The 20,904-nt window shown below is 50.8% G+C and overlaps 1 protein-coding gene across 3 annotated transcripts; it reads left to right on the forward strand.

The window, feature by feature from the left end:
* The first annotated feature begins 1,423 nt into the window (after positions 1–1,423).
* Positions 1,424–20,177, forward strand: Top3b (DNA topoisomerase III beta). Of its 3 annotated transcripts, XM_090320542.1 has the most exons (18): positions 1,424–1,595; positions 3,389–3,485; positions 4,578–4,709; positions 6,638–6,744; positions 8,284–8,358; positions 9,369–9,565; positions 9,987–10,143; positions 11,282–11,395; positions 12,324–12,414; positions 13,429–13,583; positions 13,717–13,822; positions 15,203–15,349; positions 15,455–15,628; positions 16,895–17,023; positions 17,521–17,670; positions 17,989–18,089; positions 18,514–18,715; positions 19,585–20,177. In XM_090320542.1, the coding sequence occupies exons 2-18, from the start codon at positions 3,416–3,418 to the stop codon at positions 20,064–20,066; spliced, it is 2,589 nt and encodes an 862-aa protein (XP_090176668.1). In that variant the 5' UTR covers positions 1,424–1,595; positions 3,389–3,415; the 3' UTR covers positions 20,067–20,177. The 3 variants fall into 3 exon arrangements, with proteins under 3 accessions (XP_090176668.1, XP_090176671.1, XP_090176669.1); XM_090320545.1 differs by lacking the exons at positions 1,424–1,595; positions 3,389–3,485 and adding an exon at positions 6,321–6,447 and having other exon boundaries at positions 4,641–4,709; XM_090320543.1 differs by lacking the exons at positions 1,424–1,595; positions 3,389–3,485 and having other exon boundaries at positions 4,667–4,746.
* The last annotated feature ends 727 nt before the right edge of the window (positions 20,178–20,904 follow it).

Consider the following 20,904-nt stretch of genomic DNA (forward strand, 5'->3'; position numbering starts at 1 on the left):
ATATATATATGTATATATATATATATGAAAGTGCAGAATAATAGGGAATCCAGGAAAGAAAATTTAGCATATTTGTTAATTGAACCTTATCTATGATGATGATAGGACTTTCATATATGTCTTCAGAGTACATGGAAACTTAACCTTTTTTTTTTTTTTTTGCCAGTCCTGGGGCTTTGCCTGAGCACTGTCCAAGGGCTTTCTTAAGGCTAGAGCTCTACCATTTGAGCCACGGCACCACTTCTGGCTTTTTCTATGTATGTGACACTGCAGACTCAAACCTAGGTCTTCATGTATGCTAGACAAGCACTCTAACCTTAAGCCAAACTTCTGGCTGAAAGCTAAACCTTTTTTAATTCTATAACTTGTTTGAAAATGGTTAAGATTGTGAAGGCCAGGTACAGAGATCTTGCTAAAGAAAATACACACCAAAAAGTAAAATAATAAAATATTGATATGATGGATGTCACTTGGTCTGGAAAAGAGCAGATAAAAAAAAAACATATAAATACATGTAAAGAATCTGCAACAGGGCCAGGAGTTTGGCCTAGTGGTACAGGGCTTGCCTAGCATGCATGAAGACCCAGGTTCAATTTCTCGGTACCACATACATAGAAAAAAGCTGAAAATGGTGCTGAGGCTCAAGTGGTAGAGCTCTAACCTTGAGAAAGTCCAAGGACAGTGCTCAGGCCTTGAGTGCAAGCCCAGGACTGGTAAAAAAAAAAAAAAAAAATGTATCTTTCACATATATGTAACCCAGATCATTCTTTTTGTTATGCACATACCTGAAGCTTTGGGTTATTTTAATAACAAGCTGGGCACAAACGCCATACACCTATCATCTTAGCTTCTTGGGAGATTGAGAACTGAGGATCAAGGTTTGAAGCCAGCCTGAGCAAGAAAATCTATGATACTCTTTTTTTTTTTCCAGTTAACTACCAAAATGCAGGACGTGGAGCTATGGCTCAAGTGGTAGAGGGGGAAAAAAAAAAGAAAAGCTTAGGGAAAACGCGCGGGCTCTGAGTTCAAGACCCAAGGTCGGCACAAACACAAACATAGTATTAATAACACACTTGCATATCCGTTTTCGTAATTGTTACAGTGACTGTTCATTATCGCGTCCCCTGTACTGGACGGAGGATTTGGGGGGGGGGCTACAAAAGTCCTGAAGAAGCACTGGCTCCCCGTGGGGTGCGGGTGACCCCTGCAGACCGCAGCGCACCGCCACGCACCGCCGTTCCAGGGCCAGGTCCTGGCCCGCGGAACGCGCCAGTCGCGGAACTCGCGGACCCCGACCTCGGAGGACATCGGAGGACAATCGCCGCCGGAACTCCAGAAGCGACCGGATCCGGAAGTCGGTATTACCGGAGGCCTCACGGAGCGGAGCATCTTTAAAGGAGAGACGCTCGGTGGGGGAGGCGGGTCTGCGAGCGGGCGGCGGGTGGCGGGCGGTGGGCACCACCACGGGCTGCTCCGGGCCTGGAGAAGAAGACGCGGCCTTTCTCAGCCGTGCTGTGGTCAAAGCTCTTCTTCATCGCACCTGCTCACGCCGCCTCGCTCTCACTTGAGCGAGGTCTGCTTTCCTAGATTCACAGGTAGGGAAACTGAGGCTCGAGGATGCAGGGGGGATGGGGGGGGGAATCGGATGGCCTGGAGGGAACCTGGGCAGCGGCCCGAAGAAGTCTGTGAAGTCTCTAGGTCTGCAGTCTTCGCCAGAGCGTTTCCACTTGCCTCCTCCTGGGCTGCGGCAAAAAAAACTTTTCCCAACAAAGTAGATAGAACCCCGAGATAGCCGTTTCTGGCAGAGATGAAAGGGAGGGCGGTGGGCTGCCTCCCCGGTACCCTGTCGTCCCTCCTGCTTTCGGAAACAGGACTGACAGCCCAACTTGAGCATGCTGGGCCTGGGGTCCCTGGGGGTTCTTTTACCAGGGTCTCAGCTGTCAGTGATCTGAATTGTTTTAAATCTTGTTTCACCCGTGGTTTTAAATGTTTACATCCCCACAGAGCTGCTGGTAGATGAAAGAAAACGGGGTTTCTAGCTGTAGAGTGCCTAGGACAGAGAAAGGACCTGAGAAATGGTTTTCCTGATTCTGTGGGTGTTGCTGGTAAAGTTCCTGCAGTAGATAACTCTGGAACTGCAGCTGTTCAGACTCTAAACCTCCACACCATGCTAAGCCCACTTGTTCAAAAGACACTGAATGAGACCAGGCTCATGCCTGTACTTTTCTACCTGGTCTGGCTTCAAACTGCTATTCTTATATCTTAGCCTTTTGAGTAGCTAGGAAAACAAGAATGAACCACCAGCACCTGGCTGACTCTGGTGTTTTGTTTTGTTTAATTTTGATTTTTCTTTTTTTTTTTTTTTTTTTTGCCAGTCCTGGGCTTGGGCTCAGGGCCTGAGCACTGTCCCTAGATTTTCTCAAGGCTAGGGCTCTACCACTTGAGCCACAGCACCACTTCTGGCTTTTTGCTATGTATGTAGTACCGAGGAATCGAACCCAGGTCTTCGTGCATGCTAGGCAAGCACTCTACCACTAGGCCAAACTCCCGGCCCTAGATTTGATTTTTCTAAAATGAGTTTCCTGGGACTGAAAGTATAACTTCTGGTTAGGGTTAGAGCACATAGTTAGTGTGCTTAAGACTCTAAGTTCACATAAACTAATTGGTATGTTGAACTGAAATCCTTTCATACACCTGTTTCAAAATAATTTTTTAGCCAGGTACTGGTAGCTTATGCTTATAATCCTAGCTACTCAGGATGCTTATATCTAAGGATGGTAGTTCAAAGCCAGACTGGGTAAGAAAGTGTGTGACACTCATCTCCACCAGAAGACCAGAAGTGGCACTGTGGCTCAAAATGGTAACGCACTAGCCTTAAGCAGAAAAGTTCAGGAATACCACTCAGGCCCTGAGATCAAGCCCCATAACCTACAAAAAAAAATGGTAATAGTGATCATTTTTAATATATTTATTCAAATAAATAAAAGCCAAGCACTAGTAGCTCACGCCTGTAATCCTAGCTACTCAGGAAGCTGAAATCTGAAGATTGAAGCCAGCCAGAGCAGGAAAGTCCATGAGACTCTTATCTCCAATTAACTACCAAAACTGGAAGCAAAGCTGTGGTTCAGAGTGGTAGAACCTTGAGCAAAAGAGCTCAGGGACAGCACTCAGGCCCTGAGTTCAGGCCCCAAGACCAACAATAAATAAATAAAGGATCCTAGGTTCAATCCTAGTACCAAAAAAAAAAAAAGTTTCCTTGTTCGTGAAATAGGCCTGTTAAAAGTATTGCTATTCTCAAGACTTTTCTTTCCTTCACGAGGCAGCATTGACCACAGAAGAACTATTTCTGAACTGTTTTGTTGTCATTGTTCTGCACCTGGATGTGAAGGGCTAACCGCCCAGACAGCCTGGAGCCATGAAGACAGTACTCATGGTGGCAGAGAAGCCGTCCCTGGCACAGTCCATTGCCAAGATCCTCTCCCGAGGTAGGCACACAGACCAACACTAGGCTTCTTTATTTCTTTGGACTAAAAGCATGTTTGTCTTTACTGTTCTGGAAGGATTTCTTTTTCCGAAGTGATTCTGCATTTCAGTTTGGGTCCATTGAGGCAGTGAATGTGTTTGCTTCCACACCTGGTATGTGCCAGGTCTAAACCTGTCAGGGCTGTCAAGACGTGGTTCACCGTGAGATGAATGATGCAATGATCAGGCCTGAGGCGGTTTGGGGCATTTAGTCACAAGCCACAGAACTAAGCCTGGAAGGAGTTAGACACAGCCAGGACCTACCACAGTCGTAAGTCTTGACGAGTCAACATCATGAACATTGTCACTGCTGGGCGCTCATTATTCCTGGCTGAGCCCTTGACTTGTCCTCAGGCACAGCCTCTGTACCTCCCATCCTTCAAGAGTGCCCGGTAAGCCTAACTTTGGCCTTAGTCCTTGCAAAACACTGAGGAAAGAGGGAGACTGTCTGTCCCTTTTGCCCTGTACTGGCCAGTGTGCTAGTTGGTAATGTGCTGTTTACCCTTCTGTCTTTGAATTCCCTCAAAATGGAAAGAATGTTTATATCCTGGATTCCTAGCAGTTTGGCAGGTATCCACCTGACCTCCTCTTGATCCCACAGGCAGGGGAGAAAGAGCCAGTAGTATAGCTGAGAAAGCATCCAGATCCAGAAGGGTCTAAGAGGAAGCATCTCATCCATAGAAGCTGAGAAAATTTGGTGCAAAGGTTATGAGGCAGAGTAAAAAGAGGCCCCAGGAGTTGGTCACTGAGAATGTTAAAAGTTTAAATATAATGATACAAAAATTGAAGTGAAAACAGACAGAGCAAGAGCCCGAGAGTGCCTGGCTCAGACTCCTAGCAAGTCACTGTGGTTGATGTTCACAGATGCTCTTTTCCCTGGGCAGCATCAGATCTCTCAGGACCTGCCGACCCACAGCCGCCTAAAGAATGTTCTCATTGCCCTCTCTATAGAAAGATGACTCTGGGCCCTTGGAGAGGCCAGCCCTCTGGGCCTAGGGTTTCCACACCATCTGCAGCTCAGCCACAGCAGCCATCTGTGTACTTCTCCTCCCTAGGGAACATGTCCTCACACAAAGGTCTGAACGGAGCATGCTCAGTCCATGAGTACACGGGCACCTTCGCTGGCCAGCCTGTCCACTTCAAGATGACATCTGTGTGTGGTCATGTGATGACCCTGGATTTCCTGGGTGAGACCTCCACTCTGCCTGCCTCTACCCTGCCAAGGTAGCACTGCCCTGCATAGCACTGTCCACACCCAGTGAGAGCCATGATGAAGCAGGGACTGGGCATGGCTGGGCGAGGTTTTCACCCTCCTCCCAGGGTCCTGACAGTCTCAGAGTGATTGAACTGTGAAGCGTGACTTAATGTCACCATAGCTATGCTGTGATAGAAAGTGTAAGTGGGCCAGGGTGGACCTTGCATGCTCTGGAGCCCAGCACCCCTGGGCCCCATCGCAGAAGTTTCTCTTAGTTATTCCATGCTGTCTTGTGTGGATGAAAAGAGACACGTCTCAGGAGGAGCCTGACCTGTCCAGGTGCTCTAGAGAAGACTACTGCTCCTGCTGAGTTGACTATTAGCCATTGGCCATTAGGTGGCTGTCTTTGTCATCTTAGTTATCCATTATTTGTTATCTTATTTCCTTCAAAAGGCCAGCGGGGCTCTGTGACTGACAAGAGTCCAGCTGGGTTGGAGGTGTGACCTCATTGAGTGCTAGTCAGAGAGTGAAAGGGTCAGATGCCAAGTTTGATTCCCAGTCTTAGGCCTAAAAAGAAAGAAAGAAAAGAGCCCGACTGCTAGCATGGTCTGTTTTCCTGAATACCTGGGATAGACTAACGATTGAACTCACAGTATTGGAGGCTGAAATCTATAGTGTAGGTTCCAGTGAGAACATGATGGCAGATGCTAGTGACAGGACACATGCAGAAAGGAGGATGATCATGTGATGAGGTGAGGAGCAGAGAGAGATTCAAGGATAGGGCCTGGTCTTATAACAACTTAGTCTCACAAAAACTGACCTTAATCCCTTTCAAGGACAATGTCTTCAGTAACCTAAGGACTCTAGCCTCTGTTTGCCAGCTCCCTTTACTTCCTGGGTTTTAGCACAGGGGGCCTCTGAGTTATCATGTCTCTTTTTGTTTTTGATCACTCATGGGACTTGAACTCAGGGCCTTCACACTGTCCTTGAGCTCTTTTGCTCCAGGCTAGCACCCTACCACTTTGAGCCACAACACCATTTGTGGTTTTCTGGTGATTAATTGGAAATAAGAGACTCATGGACTTTGCTGCCTGGGCTGTTTGAGGCCTGAGCCACCAGTGCCCAGCTGTCGTTTCTTTTATGTAACCAGAACAATTAAGTTACTTACTTCCCAGCATTGCTGGGGACTCAGTGGGACAGGGCCCATTACAAGGGCAGAGTCCTGGTAGTTGTTCTTAACTGCTCATTACCGCAGCAGAGACAGGAAGAGCGACTGGGTTGTACAGCCAAGCATTTGGACCTCAAGTTTAGAGAATCCTGGGAAGCCAGGATTTGAACTTGGCTTTTTCTGACCCCCATCTCCCAGGCTGCAAGAAATACAACCTAAAAGCCAAGGAACAGATCATTCAGAGCTGGGCCTTAAGTAGGTGGAGGTAGTACATAGGAGGCCTAAAGAGACTGACCTTCCCCGAGGAACAACCAGGCACCTGTTGTATGCCCTGTGAGGTGCTGGGTGAAGGCAAAGGGTTATGGTAGTCAAGGTTGGAAGAGGTGATGGCATGAGTGGTATGGTTCAGGGCCTTTGCAAAGCCCATCTTTTCAGAAACAGTGCTTCTGGAAAAACTTCAGAAACAAGGCAAACAGTGGAAACCCAGCTAAGAGCTTGCTTGGTTCCTGTGGGTAGCTGGAACTTTAGCATCAGCTTAGCAGCCCAGAGGAAAGAAGGACAGGTGGGTAGAGGCCACCCTAACAAAAACCCCTTCTTCCAGCTCTCCCTCTAACAGTTGGGTGCCCCTGGGTCAGTCGTTCTCCAAGCCTCCTCCTCCTGTCTTGTGAGATCCAAGATCACTGTCTTTCTGGAAGCTAAGCTTTTATAAGCTGTTAAATGAGACCTGTTGTCACTGTGACTGTGATTGGCAGGAAAGTACAATAAGTGGGACAAGGTGGACCCCGCAGAGCTGTTCAGCCAAGCCCCCACAGAGAAGAAGGAAGCCAACCCCAAGTTGAACATGGTGAAGTTCCTGCAGGTATGCGAGGGGCAGGAAGTCCCTTCTCTGGCTCCTTACCCTTAGGTGGCCGCTACTGTCTTTGCTCACCTTGATTTGAACCTTCTACCTCATCTCAGAAGAGACCCTCATCTCGCCTTCCTGAGCACCTTCTGCGGACCCAGCAGGCATTTTCAGGCCTGGTACACACACGCACCCATGTCCTTGCCACCCTTGTCACTCAATCCCTGAGGGCATACATTCTGTGTTTATAATGGAGTGGCTGAGGATTTTTTTTTCTCTCAGTATTAAAGCAAATGCATATGTGTTGTAGAAAATGGAAAATAGAGTTAAGTATAAAAGAAAAAACTTATTCAAACCACAGGATGCAAGACAACCTCTTTGACATTTAGGGTTATTTTATTTCAGCTATCCTACTATTTAGTCTTTAGCATTAAAAACACATTGTGGGCTGGGCACCAGTGGCTCACACATGCAATCCTAACTGCTCAGGAGGCTGAAATCTGAAGCCCACATTACTTCAGAGCCAACAAGGGCCAGCAAGTTCATGAGACTCTTATCTCTAGTTAACCACCAGTGGAGCAATGGTAAAGTGCTAGCCTTGAGCACAGAAGCTCAAGGACAGGTCCTGAGTTCAAGCCTTAGGACCAGCTCCAAAAAATAAATGAAAAACATATTCTTGAAAGAGGAAGCCAAGCGTAATGGTTCATACCTACGTGTGCACAACTTAGGTGGTGGAGATCGGGAAGATTGCGGCTCAAAGGCAGCTAGGGCAAAAAGTTAATGAGACTCCATGTCAACCACCAAGCTAGGCATGCAGACTGTTACCCACTTACAAGGAAGACATTGGTGCGATTGTGGTCCAGATTGGCCAAGACAAAAATGCAAGACATTGTCCAAAAAAGCAACTAAAAATTAAAGGGGAGCCAGAGCTGGTGGCTCACACCTGTAATCCTAGCTACTCAGGAAGCCGAGATGTGAGGATTGCCATCCAAAGCCATCCTTGGCACGAAAGTCCATGATGCTCTCTTATCTCCAATTAACCACCAGAAAACTGGAAGTGGTGCTGTGGCTCAAGTGGTAGAGCACTAGACTTGAGCTGAAGAGCCCAGAGACAACACCCAGGTCCAGAGTTCAAGACCCATGACCAACAACAAGATAAAAATTTTTAAAAATAAAAAACGATTAAAGAGGTTGGTAAGGAGGGACCTTGCCTCAGATGGTAGAATGCTTAGAAATAAAAACCTCAGTAAATCTTTAGTCTTTTATTGCTCGTTGTAAATAGTAGTGGCCATGGAATAAAAATTGACATAAACAATAACCAAAATAAATCATATTACAAGTATAATATATATATGGGGGGGGGGGTCCAATAAAAGCAGCCATTCTGAACCATATCCTTTTCTGAGTGGCCAAGCCAGTCTTAATGTAGCCAACTCCTTGCTCAGCTCTGGCATCAGTGTATCTGTGGGTGGCTCAGGCCTTCAGGGACTGCTCTCCACCCCAGAGGAATTTCAGGCTGGGCCTGTGGCAGGTGTATTTATGTCTGCTGTGTGGCAGGTGGAAGGCAGAGGCTGTGACTACATTGTGCTGTGGCTGGACTGTGACAAAGAAGGGGAGAACATTTGCTTTGAGGTGAGCCAAGAGCCCACTTGCGTTTGCTTTTGATCTTTCTGCCACCCTCTCTGACCTTCACCATCACACTTTCTGGCACTAAAGTTGGGGTGTCGTAGCTTAAAAATGCCAGTCCCCACCCCCTTTGTTTTAGAAGTTGTATAGTTTGAAATACATGGGGTGACTGTACCTTTTTTTTTGATGGAGTTTATGTGAGACTCTTATCTCCAGTTAGCCACCAAAAAACCAGAAGTGGTGCTGTGTCTCAAAGTGGTAGATTACTAGTCTTGAGTAAAACAGCTCAGGGCAGGGCTCAGCTCCAAGTTCAAGCCTACCACGTGGTCACGGGGGGTGAGGGTGGGGGGAATCCTGCATTCCCATGCAGCACCCTTAGCAAATTCCATTTCAACATCCTGGCCCCTCTCCAAAGGACCAGGTTGTGACTCAATGCCAGCCCAGGCTTTGTTTGCATCTAGGATGGAAAATGATGGCAGCTCATGGCTTTACTTCCTTTCCCATAAGGATGCCTCATGGTTAGGCTCTGGTGGGATTCCTTTCTCCCTTTACAGTCTCCTTAATGTACCTTAGCACTGGGACTCTCCCAGCCCACCCACCACCACTCGGCCTTCCCATTCGTGCCCACTTCCTCTTCCTCTTTGTTCCTTTTTCCTTCCCTATCTTTCCTCTAGTTACTTAAACATTTCATACAGCCCTCCAAGCACTCCCTGAAGTGGGATGGCTTGGGAGGCCATGCGAGAGCATTTCTGATTGGGCGGGGATGAAAGCAGAAAAGAAGAGGCAGGACAGCAGTAATAAAGGAACATGGAGACACACTGTAGCCAGAAGGTGAAAGAGTCATGTAGAAAAGGTTTTGTGGGGAGACTGAGGCTTCTAGAAAGGCAGTGAGAGGAGGAGGGTCTGGCAAGGGTAGAAAGAGGTGTGGCATTTAATCCTAGAAGGAGCCTAGATAGAGATGTGGAGCAGGAGACAGAGACCTGGAGTTAGTCACAGCCAGGCCACTTTCCTCTCAGGTCCTTGATGTCGTTCTGCCCGTCATGAACAAGACCCAGAGCAATGAGAAGACTGTATTCCGGGCGAAGTTTAGCTCTATCACAGACACGGATATTTGCAGTGCCATGTCGCGTCTGGGTGAACCAGACCATAACGAAGCGCTCTCGGTGGACGCCCGCCAGGAACTGGACCTGCGTATCGGCTGTGCTTTCACCAGGTGCTGCGTGACCTCCACATACATCTACCCTTCCTGTAGCCAAACACCTTCCTTTATGGCCCCTGGGCCTCTCAGAGCCACATTTGCACCCAGTACTGTTCACATGGGGTTTTTTTTAACCTGAAGACAATTCTGTATTTAGTGGCTCTAGGTCTCACAGGCACCACTGAGAGGACAGTGTGCCATGAGTGGATGTAAAACATTCAAGAGCCTCTCTTCTTGTTTATTTCTCCATCACACACACACACTCCTCTGCGACTGCAGCTTACACCAACTTCTAAAGCAGGAGTTGTCCCTTGTGCCATCTCCCTACTTACTGCTCGGTCCCCAGGTATGGCCCACATGGAAATGGAACTATAGTGGCTGAAGTGAATTCCTGACCAATTGTCTTTCTGTCTCCAACCCCCACCCCTCCCTCTAGGTTTCAGACAAAATATTTCCAGGGGAAATATGGTGATTTAGACAGCTCTCTCATCTCCTTTGGGCCCTGTCAGACTCCAACCCTGGGATTCTGCGTGGAGAGACATGATAAAATCCAATCCTTCAAACCAGAGACCTACTGGGTGCTACAGGCCAAGGTTCTTTTCCCTTCTGTCTTACTGCCATGTGGGTTCTGAGAATTTTCCCCCATTATTGTCCTGTAGGCCTCTGCTGAGGACACCCACTACAACGTAAATTACACAAAAGGGACTTGGAGCTGGGTACCTACACAAAAGGGACTTGGAGCTGGGTGTCAGTGGCTCACACCTGTGATCCTAGCTACTCAGGAGACTGAGATCTGAGGAATGAGTTTAAAGCCAGTCTGGGTAGGAAAATTTGTGAGACTCCAGTTAACCACCAAAAAGCTGGAAGTAGGGACCAGGAATTTGGCCTAGTGGTAGAGTGCTTGCCTAGCATGCACGAAGACCCAGGTTCGGTTCCTCAGTACCACATATATAGGGGGGGGAGGGAAAGGCCAGAAATGGTGCTGTGGTTCAAGTGGTAGAGCTCTAGCCTTGAGAAAGCCCAAGGACAGTGCTTGGACCTGAGTAAAAGCCCCAGGACTGGGGGGGGGGGGGAGCTGGAAGCAGAAATGTGGCTCAAGTGGTAGAGAGCTAGCCATTTGCAAGGAAAACTAAGGGACAGTGCCTAAGCCCTGAGTTCAAGCTCTAATACCACCCCCACAAAAAAAAAAAAAAAAGAGTCTTGGTACCCAAGGAAAGGGATACAGCCTTTATGGGAACAGCAGTGCTCAGCCAGGCCTGCATGTATAATGGAGAGGTGGGAATGGGTAAAGTGGGTGATGTCATCCCTTGGAGGCTATGGGCTTTTGACTTTCTTGGAGGTCTTTAGAAGGTAAAGCCTCCTGAAGCACGTCATATGATTTAAAATATACCTGCACTGCTGTGGTTGGCCCAGTGCTGAGGACCTCAGCGGGGAGCACCTGGCTTGGCCAGGCACTGGAGGTGAGCAGGGATGTAGTGAGTGGTAGAGAACCAGGTGTCTCAAGGACACAGCCTCACTCAAGGCTGCCCTCCTGAGACCACCGCCTGTTTGCTTGCAAGGGTGTGGGAGGACTGGGTGTCAGCTTGAGTAGCAAAGGTATAGCTATGAGATGCTAACACTGGAACCATTTTCCTGTGCAATAAAATCCAGCTTCCTCTGCCTAAATTCTCTTACAGGGCAGTGAGCTCACCTAAGATTCCTCATGTGTCTACTTTGTTCCCCTTCCTGCAGGTGAATGCCGACAAAGACAAATCTCTCCTTTTGGACTGGGACCGAGTAAGAGTGTTTGATCGGGAGATTGCACAGATGTTTTTAAACATGACAAAACAGGAGAAGGAAGCCCAGGTGACCCTGCTCTGCCCATACCCGTCTCTTTTGCCTTAAATGGAAGTGGCCCTAGAATCCTATAGGAGGAATAACTAGAACTCCAGGACACAACTTTCTCCCCCTTTCTGAAACAGACAACTTGAAAGATGATTTCTGCCAATATACTACCCGCAAAGTTCTACATGTCTGTGACCCTGCCAGGCTTCACCCACCAAACCCTATGGCCAGTGTCTCCATCTCACAGATGTCCTTTTACTTCTGGAACTTCTTGTAGAAATTGTTCCATACCCTTTCCACAGAGGCCTCCGTCTCCACCTTCAAATCTCCACCTAAGTGACTTCCACAGCCACACATACACAGTTGTCCTCAGCATTTGCACCCACACTTGTCAATGTGGAGTCCAAAATGTGCTGCTCTGGCCAGTCTGCATGCAGTTGACAAAGGCAAGAGCTGTAGGAAGTGATTAGCTTGCCAAGTAAGCATAGCTCACAAATGTCTTCCATCTAACCAGCACAAGATCTACAGGTTTCAGAAGAATTACCAACTTAAAGTTTGTGAGCTTTCCCATAAAACTCCTGACTCATTGCTTCTCTTGAAAACTCAGAAGCCATAGCAATACTGGTTGCTCAGTCAGCACTCAGCAGCAAACAGCAGTCACATACTCCATTCCTGACAATGACAAATGGCATTTCCATCTGTAGCTGCATCCCTGACTCATTTCCATTCCTCCAGATTTTCTCTCCTTCAGAAAAAAAAAATCTTCGTTCCTTTCTTCTTTCCTGGTCCTGAATAAATATTCAATCCAGTCTTCAGTTTGCTGGGAAGAATATATTTCAGAAGCAGGGAGACCAAATGAATGCATCTAGATCCTTTACTCACACATCTTGATCCCCCTTTTTATGGCCTCTTTCCATTCCAAGATCACTCAGTCCGTGCTGTCTTCCAGGTGGAGGCTACAAGCAGGAAAGAAAAGGCCAAGCAGAGGCCCCTGGCCCTGAACACCGTGGAGATGCTGCGTGTGGCTAGCTCTGCGCTGGGTATGTAGTGCATGCCTATCAAGTCTCCAAAGATGTCTTGTGGGCCAGAGCAGATCTGACTAGACCCAGCGCAGGTGGTGCCAACATTTGCAGAGGTGCTGCGCACCTCTCAGGCTCTGGAGTCTGAGCCTCATCTCTCTGATCTTGAGTCCGCACAAGTCATTCCTTAGGATTATTGCTAAAGCCTCCAGAGTGTCTTCTAATGTTCAGTGTCCTGTGCCAGCACTGCACACAGGAAGGCCACTTGGAGAAAGGGCCCTCGTGTTTCCTAAAGGCATGATACCCTGGGGGTCCACCTGTAGAGATAAACTGATCCACTCTCCTCCTCATTGGCCACTTTGTTCCTGTTCTTAGTCTTGGTTTCCTCCTTAGAAAATGGGAGTGCTGTTACCCATCTCTTAGCTGTAGAGATTAAGTAAACACAGTGGTGTATCCGAACAATAGCAGTGGTGATATTGGCCACTTCCAGAAAGGAACGAAACATAGCTAGTGCATGGTCGAGCCTTGGCCAGCAGGAAACAATATGAGCATTGTCTCTCTGGATCTCTTTCCCTCGACTATGAGGCAGGGACTGGGCTGAATGTAGCCCCTCAGCAGTGTCTCCTCAGAAGTGTCTCCAAGGTCACAAGCCCCGCCGCAGCCTTCCTCGGTGCAGACCCATGTAGATGTACGCCTGGGACTCATCACCGAGGATATGTACTTCGTCTTCCCGACGGGCTCCACAACCCCAAGCCTGGGGAGCAGTGCTCTAATGCCTGGCGCCCCACAAGCACCTTGAGGGCGCCGCTGTGGCTCAGCAGCTAGGATGTCCCCCTGGGCTTCCCCTATCCTTCAACAGGCTACCTGGCATGGGCCTTCACCCAGCTGGTTGCTCTTGGTTCCCACCATACCCAATCAATACCCTCACCCTCCAGGATGTCTGGCCACCTTGTGGGGTGGGCAGCCAGAGTGCCCAGGCTTGAGAGCAGACACGCGGCCATCACCTTCCAATCCAGCTGCTCCTGTTTTTCACAGGCATGGGACCCCAGCATGCCATGCAGACAGCTGAGCGGCTGTATACCCAGGGTTACATCAGCTACCCACGGACAGAGACCACCCACTACCCTGAGAACTTTGACCTGAAGGGCTCTCTGCGGCAGCAGGCCAACCACCCCTACTGGGCAGACACAGTGAGTGAATGCGCCCTACCCCTACACAAACTCATAGCCAAGGGAGGCTTGGGACAGGCCTCAAGCACTGCGGCCCCTCAGGGCTGCTGGGAAGTGGCCAGGTCCAGACTTGGCTCCGCCCTCTCTTCCTCAGGTGAAGCAGTTGTTAGCAGAAGGTATCAACCGTCCACGGAAAGGCCATGACGCTGGGGACCATCCCCCCATCACTCCCATGAGGTCTGCCACAGAGGCCGAACTAGGTATTCAATGTCCCCCTTTCCTGTGCACAAACTCACCTCACACTTGTCAAGCTCCCAGGATGGAAGACAAACGCCCTATAGCCTCATTGGTCAGAGTCAGGTTCTGTCAGCAGTATTGGGGACTGGGCCAGGGCAGCGGGGGTGGGGGGGCCTTCTGTGCTCCCTTGTCCCCCAGCTTGATGAGTTTGCCTGAAAGGTGCATGTGAGCGCGTGTGTGTGCGTGCGTGTGTGTGTGTATACGTGTTTATGGCCATTATAAAAATTGCATTCAGAGGGATTACAGTTACATAAGTCACGTAACAAGTACATTTTTTGTGTGTGTGTGGGTCATGGGGTTTGTACTCGGCCTGGGCCTTGTCCCTGAGCTCTTCAGCTCAAGGCTACCACCCTACCCTTGAGCCAAGTCCCACTTCCTGTTTTCTAGAGGTTAATTGCAGATAAGAGTCTCAGGTCTTTTTGTGCCCTGGCTGGCTTTGAACTTTGATCCTCGGATCTCAGCCTCCTGAGAGCCACCACACCCGGCATACAATACATTTCTTCTTGGACAGTGTCACCCTGTCCCTCGCTCTCTCCAGGTTTTCCTCTCATCCCACCCACAAGTTGTAGAGTTCATTTTGAACATGGTCTCTAGTGAGTACCACTGCTGCGTTTGTTCACCTTTGACCCTTTATTTCTGTGCCTCTCCCTTAGCCTCTCAAAGACAGACAACAAAAATAACAACAAAGAAAACCTGTTTCCATTTCCTGGCGCTCATTTTGATGACTGTTATTTCACATGATGAGAGGCACACAGGCATTGTGCCTTTGCGTTCCTCCCCTAGGACTATCCTTTGGTCTCACTGAGCGTAAATGCCTGCAGCTCTGGGTAATTTATCAGGTCCCATCCGGCTTCTGCATAGGAGAGGAGACATGATCCATTCACCGAAAGGTTTAGTTTCCATACCACAGATCTAGTGGTGAAGCAATGATAGCTGTTCAGGGAAGGGCCAGTCTGCCAACATCCTAGGGAAAGGGCATGAGGTACAGACAGACAGGGCTCCATGTTGGGGCTGTACCTACTTCCCACCCAGTGCAAGTTGTACTAATGAGCCGCGGCCAGAAGGTTGAGCGGGAGAGGGAACGCAGTACAAGTAGAGCCACTTGAAGAAAGGGTGGCATGTCACTGGATGGGCAAGGACAGGCTGGATCTTAGCGAGCAGCCCCACTGGAAACAGATGGAGGAGGTGAGAGCTGTGGCTAGGAGGGACCACCCAGTGATAAGGCAGGTTTCCCCGCGCTGCGATTTTCTTCTCTTGGGCATCTGTACCAAGACCCTGCTTCAGGAGGGGGAGGGCGTTAGGGGTCTGAGCAGCCAAGGTGATTGGCTGTGGGCCTTTCGCAGGGGGTGATGCGTGGAGGCTGTACGAGTACATCACCAGGCATTTCATCGCCACCGTCAGCCACGACTGCAAGTTCCTCCAGAGTACCATCTCCTTCAGGATCGGGCCCGAGCTCTTTACTTGCTCAGGGAAGACCGTCATCTCCCCAGGTAAAGCTGCTATTCCTAGAGATCCTTCTCTTCTCACCCAGGGGCACACATCAGGTTGGAGGTTAGCAGGCCGAGGGAGGCTCAGTGGTATTACTGTCTCCTTAGGGTTCACAGAGATCATGCCCTGGCAGAGCGTGCCGCTGGAGGAGAGCCTGCCCACCTGTCAGCGCGGAGATACGTTCGCTGTGGCAGAGGTGAAGATGTTGGAAAAGCAGACGAGCCCACCCGACTACCTGACGGAGGCTGAACTCATCACACTCATGGAGAAGCATGGCATCGGTGGGTCTCAGCCTACATCCCAGACCCAGGGGCCCCACCCAGTTCCAGACCGTCCACAGGGCCTTCCCATTGCATCTTGGCTCTCCTGCAAAGGCCAAGAGTGCACTGGGAGACCAATACTCGCTGCCTAGCACCCACAGAGCTCAGGGCTCTCTCGGGTGCCCACGGAGTAACAGATTTTACCAGCAGCCTCCTCTGTCCTCACATCCCTTTAGCTGTGCCCTGGAAGAAGGCTCCAAGCCTGCTTCTTTATCCTTTGAGCAATACGGTGTACCCTGACCGAGCCCCCCTCAGCCCACTGTGGTGTGTGGGTGCTGCCTCCCCCAGTATCCACCCCTTCCTGATGACAGAACCACCCTGTCCTGACTTACAATTCTTCCTGACATCATACCTTCTGGCAGCCATGCCCAAGACTGCAGTCTAGACGAAACACAATGAAGGGGTCTTTGACTTTCTAAACAGGAACATGGGTGTGGATGGCTGTGATGACAAAGGCCCTCAGGGCTATAGGGAAAGGGCCTCACAACAGCTGCTACCCAGGGCTGTGATGAGAACACACTGGGAACACACGACCCCCACATAGGCAAAGTACCACGTGCCTATGGTGGACCATGGAACATCAGCAGACTTTTAGCCTCCAGATACCAATTTTTTTTTCACCTGTGGAAGGCTCAGAGGGTTACCTTAAGATGCATGCCCCCTACCCCAGCACTGGCAAGCGTGCAGTCAGTGTGAACTTCTAACTAGCATATGCAACTCAGCCTTACCATCACCTTCTCCACCAAGAATAGGCTTCAAGGCAGGAGGAATTGTAAGTAGCCATCTGTCTCAGGGATCATAAAGGGACCTGGCAAGAGGGAGGACATGGGTGAAGCCAGCCTGGTACAGCAGTGGGCTTGTGAGTTCCTTGGAAGGGGTTATGCCTGGCTCTCAGAGGGGTGAGCACTGGTTCTAGGTGGTAAAGGCCAGGAAGGGCACACTTAGTAGTTGCAGATAAAGCTATGTGACCATGCAGAGTTTGTTACCCTCGGTGAGCCTCTGTCCATTGCTGTCAGGCTAGAATAAACATCCCATGGTAATGGTTCCGAGCTTATGGCTGCAGTGCCTGCAAGGCACATGATGTTCCCTTCAGCTCTCCCTCCCAGCAGTCATGGGGAGGTGCCAGAAGCCTGGACCCCATGACGGCAGGGTGAAGCCTGGGTGCACAGTCTAGTAGGTTGTGTTCAGGCTGTCTCGGGACTGCTTAGGCGCTGCCGTGTGTTCCAGGAACGGATGCTAGTATCCCTGTGCACATCAACAATATCTGCCAGCGCAACTATGTCACCGTGGAGAGTGGCCGCCGGCTCAAGCCCACCAACCTTGGCATCGTCCTGGTGCACGGCTACTATAAGATCGGTGAGTCCCTCAGTCACACAGCCAAGATCTGCAGGGATAGGCAGCAGCTGGATCCCCCCCTCCTCCCTGGGCAGGCAGTGCACCCCAGCCCACTCCCACTGTGAAGTGCTGCCAGGAGCCAGGGCGGGGACTTGAGACAGGCTTGATAAACAGATGAGGAATAAAAGGGAAAAACAAGAAAGTCCTTCCAGTAGCCCAGCTCTGTACTGGGCCTGTAGCCCTCACTAAGGTGCCCCAGGGCCTGGGAGATAGAGACACACACAGCAGACCTGGCCCAAGAGCACCTAGACCACACCGGTGATATGGTCCTAAACAAACATGTCTCTGGCCCCTCTCCCTGAGATTTCCTGGTGGGAAATGAGGAAAGACCTAGAGGCACTAGACACGTGCCATCCATCCCCGTGGAGGGATAACGTAGGAAGAGGCCAGGAGGAGGAGGTGGGGCCGTGCTGGGCCCCGGGTCCCAGCGCTCACTGTGGGAATCTGCCTGCTCATAGACGCGGAGCTGGTGCTCCCCACCATCCGCAGCGCAGTGGAGAAGCAGCTGAACCTGATCGCCCAGGGCAAGGCTGACTACCGCCAAGTCCTAGGCCATACTCTGGACATCTTTAAGAGGAAGTTCCACTACTTTGTGGACTCCATTGCCGGTAATTCCACCTCTTCCCCACCCCACCTGGTCCCTTAGGGAATCCAGACACGGTTCGCTTCCAGATCTGGGCTCTGGGCATCCACAGGCCCTGACCAGGATGCCAGCCTTCTTGTTACCATTGAGTCAATGCCACACTCGGCCCAGCAGCATCTCCTACCCGACAAGCGGTGCTGCGGCTCCCCTGCTGCCGTCCCTCAGATTCTCAGTCGTGGCTGGGGCGGCCTCTCCCTGCCAGCCCACTTCCCCCTAGCCTCCTGCGAGGGTCAGCTGCCAGAGCAGGAGAGACCTGACTCCCTTGCACTCTGCTTGCTTGCAGGCATGGACGAGCTGATGGAGGTATCTTTCTCGCCCTTGGCAGCCACAGGCAAGCCCCTCTCACGCTGTGGGAAGTGCCATCGGTTCATGAAGTACATCCAGGTAAGGAGCTGACGCGCTCTAACCGCCCCTCATGGCTCTCGTGCACTGTCTCAGGAAGTCCTGTCAATTCCTTGGCCTCTGCGTTGTGAAGTCACCCAGTAAACCAGAATGTTCCAAAGGCCTAAATCAGGAGCCACCAAACTCCCACAGCATGCCAGTGACCCAGAGCACAGGAAGCCAGTAACCTCACAAACACACACTGTCCCTTCCTCCTAACACCACATTTCTTCCAGGGCTTCTGGTCTTCCGGCCATAGTGTATACAGCAGATGTCCAAAGGCTCAAGCAGAGGGTTGAGAGATCCTTGACTATTAGTTGCAGTCGGAGCTCTGACACAGATTCCGGTAGTCTGTGATGTGAGGGGAAGGAAGACGGATGGAAAATCACTCCCCAGCAGCCCTGTCTCCCTCTTGCTGCCATCATAGGCCAAGCCCAGCCGCCTGCACTGCTCCCACTGCGATGAGACCTACACCCTCCCCCAGAACGGTACCATCAAGCTCTACAAGGAGTTGCGGTGCCCGTTGGATGACTTTGAGCTGGTCCTGTGGTCCTCAGGTTCCCGGGGCAAGAGTTACCCACTGTGCCCCTACTGCTACAACCACCCGCCATTCCGAGACATGAAGAAAGGTGAGTACGGTGCCTGGTCCTGCAGTCATCTCCCCTGGCATGGCCAACCCTCACCCCTGGTGAAGGATCTGCCATCTTTCTCAGCCCCAGTGTCACACCATACCAGAGTCTGAGGATCACTCCAGCCCTTCCTAAATCTTCCCTGAGACAGAAATCCAGGGAATAGGTGCCATGCTGCTGGCGTGACGGATTCTGTTGGTGTCATTGGGCAGGAAACTCTAGGCAGCTGCTTCCTCGGGGTCCAGGCCAGGAGCGAGCTGTAGCCCTCAACTGGGATGAGTAAGAGGTAGCAGCAGGTGGAGCCACTCCGCAGGCAGAGCATCCTTAGCTCTATCTGTCCTTGCACTTATTACTGGAAAAAGAACGTGTGTCTAGGGTGCCCTGGACCCACACAGACATCCATACTGCGAACACTAGTGTGTAACCGTCCCCTACCACAGATTAGGGACCAGCAACAGTGATGCATTTGCCCACTTCACCAGAAATCTAGGGGGGACCCCAAGACCTCAGTCTTCATGCAGTCTGCCTGGGTCATTGACAGCCTGTGCTCTAGAAGCTTCCAGAGCATTGGACAGTAGTCTCATGCAGTCTAGAGACACAAGGGTCAGTAATGAGCTAAGGTAGACTTGGCTGGAACCTGCTAGAAAGGCATTAGCCTGGGGTCCCTTGAAGATCAAGGAGACTAGGTAAGAGGAGACCAGGATGATGGCAGCTGGGGATTTAGGGTCACAGCGCCAGTATAGCAAAGCCGAGAGGAGCCCAAGACACTGGCACAGGGATCCAGAGTTTGAGGCACTGAGAAAAGGCCAAAGAGGGGTTCGTGGGGGTGAGGGGAGGCCACCGTGCACTGCACGATTTCTCTCCCCTAGGCATGGGCTGCAATGAGTGCACACACCCCACCTGCCAGCACTCGCTGAGCATGTTGGGCATCGGTCAGTGCGTGGAGTGCGAGAATGGGATCTTGGTGCTGGACCCCACCTCAGGCCCCAAGTGGAAAGTGGCTTGCAACAAATGCAACGTGGTAGCCCACTGCTTTGAGAACGCCCACCGTGTACGAGTATCTGCTGACACCTGCAACACCTGCGAGGCCGCCCTGCTGGACGTGGACTTCAACAAAGCCAAATCCCCCCTCCCTGGCGATGAGACACAACACACGGGTTGTGTCTTCTGTGACCCCATCTTCCAAGAGCTGGTGGAGCTGAAGCATGCCGCCTCCTGCCACCCCATGCACCGGGGCGGGCCTGGGAGGAGGCAGGGCCGAGGGCGGGCCAGGGGCCGCCGGCCCCCGGGAAAGCCCAATCCAAGGCGACCGAAGGACAAGATGTCAGCCCTGGCTGCCTATTTTGTGTAACACTCCTATCCTCCCTCACTCTGACTCCAGCTCGATGCACCCAGGTCACCATGGTTGTTTCTCAGCCCCTGAGACCATTAAAACTGTTTCTGTCCTCTCTGGAGTAAGAAATTTGAGACCTTTGCTGGTGAAGTGATCTGAGGGTTCCGACTTCCCATGTAGGGCAGTCTGCACACATCCAGAGCGCTTTTTACACCCCATGAGCCTGCCATCCTAGAACCTAGAGAATCGAGCCAGTCTGCAGCTACCAGTCCACTCAGGACGGGAGCCATAGCAGGGCTGTGTGTAGAGCAAGGAGGCAGCCAGAGGCTATGAGGACATCAACAGTCCAGCAGGTGTCCTAGGATGAGGTCAGCTGGAGCATCTTCTTGGCCTTGACTCCAGACAGCTCACTGCCTGGGTCCCACCCTCTGACCCTACTCTTGTGTGCTGGAGCTTCCAACTCAGCAACTCCAAGCAAACTCAGCAAGTGGGTGCTTGTGTGCATAACAAACCCGATTGTTCCACAGGCAGCTGGAAGCCAAATTGAAGATGATCATGTAACCAGTTTTAACTGCCTCATGGCAGCTAAATATGGGCTCTGAGCCACGCCCTGACAGTCGTTGGACAGCAATCCAACAAGGGCTCTTCTGTTAGGTCTGTCACATGTTGGAGATTCCCGCCACCCTATATAGGTCTTACCATGTGACAAAATGTGCCATCAACAAAGGGGTGGGAGGCATGGCTCAGTTGGTGGAGCCCAAGCCAGTGAGCGAAAGGCGGGTACCAAGTTGGAGTTCCAGTCTCAGTCCCTAAAAAGAAAAAAAGCCAAGCAGCTTTGCAGACTGTTCTGCGGAGC

The sequence above is a fragment of the Megascapheus bottae genome, chromosome 28 (assembly GCF_031878675.1).
Source record: "Megascapheus bottae isolate mThoBot1 chromosome 28, mThoBot2.hap1, whole genome shotgun sequence".
Taxonomy (NCBI): domain Eukaryota; kingdom Metazoa; phylum Chordata; class Mammalia; order Rodentia; family Geomyidae; genus Megascapheus; species Megascapheus bottae.

What these genes read in the sequence shown, in the direction of transcription:
- Top3b (XM_090320542.1), top strand. Translation starts at nt 3,416, where the DNA reads ATGAAGACAGTACTCATGGTGGCAGAGAAGCCGTCCCTGGCACAGTCC. An exon ending in CTTTGTGGACTCCATTGCCG is followed by an intron (nt 17,671 to 17,988) that starts GTAATTCCACCT and finishes GCTTGCTTGCAG; the next exon opens with GCATGGACGAGCTGATGGAG. An exon ending in ATTCCGAGACATGAAGAAAG is followed by an intron (nt 18,716 to 19,584) that starts GTGAGTACGGTG and finishes TCTCTCCCCTAG; the next exon opens with GCATGGGCTGCAATGAGTGC.